Consider the following 7,219-nt stretch of genomic DNA (forward strand, 5'->3'; position numbering starts at 1 on the left):
ATCTGTTCCTTCCAGGGTTAAGATTCTGATTTCACCTTTCTACTAGTTCCTTAAACTCAACACACAAAACCAAAATCATCTTTTCTCTATTCTAAACCCCTAAGACCTGCTCTTCCTCCTGACCTCTGTATTCCTGCTGTCCCATTCTGCCAGCCATCCAACCACAAATACCTCAGCATCATCTCTGACTTAAGACACAGAACTGACTGTTCCTTCCCCTCCTACCTAATCAGTCACCACATCTCTCTGTTCAACCTCCAAAGTACCTCTTGACTCCACCACCTCCTTTCATTCCCAAGCACACTAACTCAGGCACTCATCATCCCTCACCTGGAGTAGTGCCATGAACTCGACTGAAAACCCTGTCTCTAGTTTCTCCTCACTCACAATCCATCATATGCATTCTCCAAAACCCAGTCATGACCTCTCAACAGCCTCACTGTCCACTATGTTCTTTCATGTAACCCAGGGTCCGGGTAATTTGGATACTCAGTTTCCGGACATCCACCTCATTTCCAACACCACCCCTCAGCCTTTGCTCGAGCTACCCTTCCCTCCAGAAAGCCCTCTTCTTGCCCTGGGGCAAGTGGTGCAATTTAATGGTGCAATTTAAATGCCACCTCCTCAGTTGAAGCGTTCCCTTACATCCGCAAGGGGGCAGTATCACTCCCTCCACTGAACCCCTAAGCACCTTGTCTGAACCCCTCTTACAGCACCCTTCAAATTCCTATTAGTCCTTTCTTGTTTTGGTGCCCCTACTCTCTCTACTAGATGATTCGCTCCTTGTCAGAGGAAATGATGCTTTATTCGTCTTTGTATCCTTCAGAACAGAGCTTCTCAAAGACTGTGCCGTGGCACTGTGGTATGCCCTGAATGAGCTAAAGAGGTTCTAGTCAGTCATCCCCTCAGCCCTCCACAAAGAGACTTCAGCAGCCAAAGTCCCACAAGTCAAGCCTCAAGCAGCCTCAAGCAGCCTCCTCCTTCAGCCAAGTATACGCCACGATGACTTGAGAAGCACTAAGAGGATGCAACACGTGGTACACAATGGATGCGCACTAAACATGTGCTGAGCTGAACCTTGGAATAACTCACCCGTTCCCCTTCAACCACTATGTTCTCAAGAAAACTTACCATCCAGACTAGACTCTCTCTGAACATTCTCCCCGAACAGGTTCTGATCATCTTTTTAATAATCACCTGTTTATTAGCTGGTTATACTTGCCTTACCATCCAAAGCCCACATCGATAGTTTACTGATTAAAATAGCAAAGGATATGAACAAACAATTCACCATGAAGAGACTCAAAGAGAAAAATTCAACATTATAGAACAAAGAAGTACAAAGGCCAATTTACACTATTAAATAAGCAAAAACTTTTAAGGAAAAAATGTATTTATATCCAGTTATGGCGAAACAGGTACATCTGTATATCTCTTAGTAGTACAAACTGGTATAACATTCTTGAAAAACAGGATGGCGATATATATATCAAAAACCATAAAAACATTCATACCATTTAACACAATAATGCATTCAAAAATTTATCCTAGAGATATAATGAGCCCGAAGAAAAGTACAATAATATCTACAATAATGTACATTAAAGTATTAACTGAAAACGAGCCAGCAACATAAATAACTAACATAAAAAGAGTTAAGTAAATTATTGACGGCATGACTTGATGAAATATTTTGCAGCCTCTCAAAGTGTAATCATGTCAATTAAAATTGTGACAACTATAACATGGAAATGTTTCATAATCTAATAAGTAGGAAAAATTCAAATTATATACATTATAATTAAAAAGGAGTACAATAATCTATGTGTGTGTGTATGTATATATAGATAGATATAGAGAGATATATATCTCTCTATATATATTTTTAACAGAATGCCAAAAATAAAATCAACTGTTTTAGGGGTAGTAACCCAAATATTTAACAATTTACTTAATAACAATTCTTAAATTATTTTATAATTTAAGAGAGAAAGTTCTACCATACTGAGCAAACTTAGGGGTCCCAGGATGCAAACTCGATATAGTCTCAGGAAGAGGTCCACACCTCTCTTTTATTGCTCACTTTGTCCTTAACTGAGAACGCTCATGTACTTCTTATCACAATGACCTATGACAACCCAGACCCCAGCTTTCCAAGGACCAAGAAACCAGCTCAGCTAGCCTTCTGATCATCCCCATGAACCTGTGGGGGATGAATCGTGCAAACTACCCTAACTCAAGAAACAAAGAACCCCTACAACAATGTTTTACTTTAGCAATCAATAAGTAGCCAAGCCTAAGTTTAATTATAAACCCTAAAAGTATATAGCATTGTCTCATTAAAGTCTCTGGGACTAGCATTAAAAATACATCAAAAAATAATTTTAGCACTGATGCCCCACAAGGACAATATTAGAACAGTCTTCTAATTGTTTTTCTGTAGTATTACCATTTTCTTAGTTTAATACTGAATGGCCAAGATACTATAATGGACCAAGAAGATTAATTACTGTGAAATAATAAATACTCAAGACTAAAATGTCATTCTTAGGGCATTTCAGCAATAAACAAATAATTTGAAGGACTAATACAACCATTAGGGAAAAAGTTTAACCTTCTGTTTCCATTGGTATGTTCCTGGTATCCAGATCCTCAGAAATGCAGATATATAGTCATTCATGACAATACACACATAGTAGATAACAGGAAAAACAGACAATGTAACACTTAACCCGTTCATCAGAGCACTGGGTGGTCAACACTCAAGAATGTTGACACAAAAACTGAAGGACCTCTGAAGAGCCAATCATATGCAGATAGGTTGAATCCCTGTGCAGTTACTCATTCAAAACAGAAGTGGAAGATTAACCTACCCTCACTTCTCTTCAAACAAACTGACAAAGCATCAGGCAGTCTGTTTGGAGTAGGTTCACCATCATCCAGTCGGCCCCAGAAGTAGCCAATTCAGTCAGGTCACCGCTGCTGCACCAGGGCCCTACTTCCTCCACCTTGTCCCAGCTCATCTTGCTGACCAGACACCCTCCTCTAGATTAAGTCCCTTTGGTCTTTTCCTCAGGCATTACCAAGTCCTTGCTTTGTAAATAAGGCTCTCCCAGACCTTACTCACCTGCAGTTCACTGCACTGGGTATCACCCAAAGAGCCCATCAGAGCTCTTTATAATTTCTGAAAGAGAGAGAAGGAACCTTTGAATACATACTAGAAAACACCACTGCTGATGTATCAGTTCTGAAGCATTTGTATCCAGTGGTCACAGCATATGGTCCTTTGGTCCACAGTACTTCAGTAAAATGTAGCATAACCAGCCAGGACCAAGAGTCCTGAGATAAAAGTTTGGTTTAATGTTACTACTAATCAGCTGTATGACCTTGGGAAAGTCACTTGACTTCTCCAGGCCTCAATTTCCTCATCTGGAAAATAAGACAGACTAGATAGAAGCAGCAGAGCATACTGCAGTGGAAAGAGAACGCCCTTTCCAAGGCACAGCGCCAGCACCACCACTTACTGGTCTTGCGACGTTATGTTCGTTAATTCACATTTAACCTAAATCTCCTCTGCAAAGCAGAAATAACAGCTATCTTGGAGTTGTTCTGAAAACTAAAGGAAACATAATGAGTTATAAAAAGCCTAGAGTAAGTATACTGTGCATCTCATCATAAAATTCCACAGATGATAATTACCAACATTACTCCCAGCCCTAAGGTTACGTGAATTCAATTTCCAAACATTTATTTCCTTACAAGATCAACAAATCAAAACTTTACCAACCTGACAATGCAATTAACTGTTTGAGTGTTTCACTAACAATTCAATTACAGTTATCTTAAACTAATGGAAGTTTAAGATGATCAATATTAATTAACATCACAGGAAATAAGGGTGGAATACCTGCCTAACATCTAAACGGGTTCCGTGGCCATGCCTTCCATGACTTCTCCCTCTGCTTTCACTACTGCCCGCGCACCGAGTCAAGAGAGGTCTTCCAAACACCAAGTAACACCAACTGCTTTCTACGGTCAGATTAGGGGGACATGGCTAACGATGGAGGAAGGAGAGCAGAGGCTTTTTATCTTTTTTCCTATATACACTTAGCACTGCTTGGATTTGTTGACCATAGCATGCATCAGTTTTACATAAAAATAAATAAGTTTTTAAACTATATTAGTTACACATATTGCCTACTGAAAGGAAGCTCGCCTCACAGGATTATTTTCACCACTAGGAGAATATCGACAGAAGAAAGCAAAAAGGCAAATTCAGATGTTCCGAGAACACCTAAAATATGGCACAGAAATAACAAAAATCACAAACATTCACACGTCACAATGGTTTACTCAAAAAAATGTGCCTGCATTCTTTGAAGAACCTAATGATGAATCAGGGTTTCTGGGGGTCAAAACAAGTTGAACACACAAATTCTGGCTTTAGGGGCTTCTCTGGTGGGGCAGTGGTTGAGAGTCCGCCTGCTGATGCAGGGGACACGGGTTCGTACCCCGGTCCGGGAAGATCCCACATGCCGCGGAGCGGCTGGGCCCGTGAGCCATGGCCGCTGAGCCTGCGCGTCCGGAGCCTGTGCTCCACAACGGGAGAGGCCACAGCAGTGAGAGGCCTGCCTACCGCAAAAAAAACAAAACAAAAAAAACAAATTCTGGCTTTACCAGACAACTTCCTGCCCTTGGAGAAACTGACCCAGTACAATTTACACCAGTAAACAAGTTGGTATGACTCTTTAGTAGTATGCTGAAAAACGTTCAATTTGCTTTAGACAATTGGTAGCTTTTAAAATAAAGATAGATACATATATAAATATATATGTACACACATATATATACATATAAATTAAAAATCTTCATGTTATATCTACTATTTATTTTTGAAAGAGGAATATTAACCTTATTAAATTCAGGATAGCTCAAAAGTATAATCTCAGCCACCGGTGAAGTGACAGACCACTAAGTTTTATGTGGCTCCTAGCCAGTGCTACCGAAGTCATCCTGACTACACCCAGCAATTTAAATGAACTACAAGCTGCTGCGGCCACACTCTCCACACATATCATACTTCTCTCCTAGAAAACAATTCAAACTATTATTTAGAAATCAAATTATATTTGCATGTATACTGATCTAAGTTTATGGAAATAAACAGCCATAACACTTTGTTTATAATTTTTAAGTAGCTCCTCCCCATCTCTTGTTTATCGACAAGTTGATAAACTTGGCCCCAAGTCTACTAGGCATTTCAAACTGTTAAGCATTTAAAACAACAGGCAAAGGGCCTTACTTCTTGTGCTGGGCCTGTATTTAGAATCTTAAATAGAGTCTGACAGATAATTATAGACTAATTTGCATTTAATATCAATACCATGCCTACTTCTTAAACAGAGGACAAAAGTGCATGTGTAAGATCTGGTCTACTTAGTTGTAGGTCCCTCTGCAATATTCTTAGCCTTTCATGAATATGCTCTATAGTTTTAAACTACACAAGGTCCTTTGCAAGTAGAAATGATTTCCCCTGTTATTTTGGCATCACTCCCTGCTCCAGTAAAACACTGGACTGTCCATAAATGTATACAGACTTTAAAACAATGTAGATTGAATACTTATGGTATTAGAAATGAAACTTCTTGCTAACAACTGCAAAAATCAAGCACACCAGCTGATAGAGAGGCACTTACTGACTCCCCAAAACTCCCGCCTTACCTAAAAATATTGTCCCAGCTTCCCAGCCAAAAGGGCAGACTAAAAAAGCGATGTGTTCAAAGACACAGACCCTCGCTTCACCACAAACTTCAGTACTATGGCATTTCCCATTTTAGAATGCTTCGTGTGACAACCTGTTCGGTGGCCAACCACCAACTTCACTTTGAAGTGAATACTAACACTTCACATGGTAATATGTATTCAAAGTAATATGTATTAAAAAAGGTCCAGAGGCCCGCAGACCGGTCCCCTCCTCCCCCGTACTGGTTGCCTTTAAAACCGCCCCCCCCCCACGCCATGTTTAAAAACGTGGCTTTGGGGCCTCCCTGGTGGCGCAGTGGTTGAGAGTCCGCCTGCCGATGCAGGGGATACGGGTTCGTGCCCCGGTCTGGGAGGATCCCATGTGCCGCGGAGCGGCTGGGCCCGTGAGCCATGGCCGCTGGGCCTGTGCGTCCGGAGCCTGTGCTCCGCAACGGGAGAGGCCACAGCAGTGAGAGGCCCGCGTACAGCAAAAAAAAAAACAAAAACAAAAACGTGGCTTTGGGTCTTTCCCGTCGCTCCTGTCCCGGCCTCCCTTCCCCCCACCCTTCGCCTCCACGCCGGTTCCCTCTACCCCGCCGCCCTCCTGTCCTGGAAGACACCCCGCGTCTGCATTTAATCAGCCCGAGGTTTCCCTGCTGCTGGCAGCAAAGAGCCGCTCATTGGTTTATTTATGCGTCTGTTATTGCTCTAGATCTTCGGTGCCCGGAGGCGGGCTTCTGCTTCCCGCCCCCGGGCAGACGGGGGTCGCCCTCGGGGCCCCGGAGCCCGGCAGCCCTGCAGGCCAAGCGGCGCTCTGACTGCAGCATCCGCGTATGGAAAGATACCTCTGTCCTGCCAAACCGTTCCGGGGCGGACACTGTGTCCCCGAGCCTACCGGCATCGCAGCGCGTAAGGGAGGGGGAGGGGGAGTAGTAAGCGAAAAGCAACTTTTACCTCTGTTGACTCTCCCTTCCGCTGTCTCCTCCCCTCGGCCGGTAATGCGATCTGCGACCCTCTAGATGGGGACCCCACCCCTCCCCTAGAAATGTGGTTTTGGGCTCTGCCGAATCCACCCTTTTACAGTCCCGGCTGCTTGCGAACTGGGACTTCCCGAGGCAGGTAACTCGGGGGCGCAGATGGCGAGCTCTGGCCGGGGAGCAGAGGCGCGCCAGGGCTCGAGGGAGGGGCCGGGGCCGGAAGGAGGGTGCGCCCGCCGCAGTCCACCTGCCGGGTCCCAGCCGGGCGGCGAGCGCCGGCGGCCGGGCGAGCGGAGGACTGCGGGCAGCACTCCGGCCCAAGGCTGGTTGGGGGACGCTCAGGTCGCCTGGCTGCGACGGGGCGCGCTGGAAGTAGGGGCGCCGAGATGCCAGCCGGAGAACCAGGCGAGCGTCCCCGCAGCCCACGCCCGCCGCCTGGGCCTCTGCTCCTGCCCGAGGGCTCGCTGCAGGGGAGCTGAGCGCTCTCGCGATACTCGCCG

General features: G+C 44.5%; 1 protein-coding gene across 1 annotated transcript in view; it reads right to left on the minus strand.

Moving 5' to 3' along the window:
* LOC309793387 (RAD52 motif-containing protein 1-like) overlaps positions 1 to 6,643 on the minus strand; it is a gene marked incomplete at its 5' end in the record, with an annotated part of 28,373 nt that extends 21,730 nt beyond the window's left edge. Inside the window, one exon of the mRNA XM_082603859.1 lies at positions 6,638 to 6,643. Within this exon, the coding sequence (XP_082459985.1) occupies positions 6,638 to 6,643 (6 nt within the window). The remainder of the gene's footprint in view (positions 1 to 6,637) is intronic.
* Positions 6,644 to 7,219: the final 576 nt, after the last annotated feature.

Source organism: Mesoplodon mirus (genome assembly GCF_964341445.2).
Source record: "Mesoplodon mirus genome assembly, chromosome: 18".
Classification (NCBI taxonomy): domain Eukaryota; kingdom Metazoa; phylum Chordata; class Mammalia; order Artiodactyla; family Ziphiidae; genus Mesoplodon; species Mesoplodon mirus.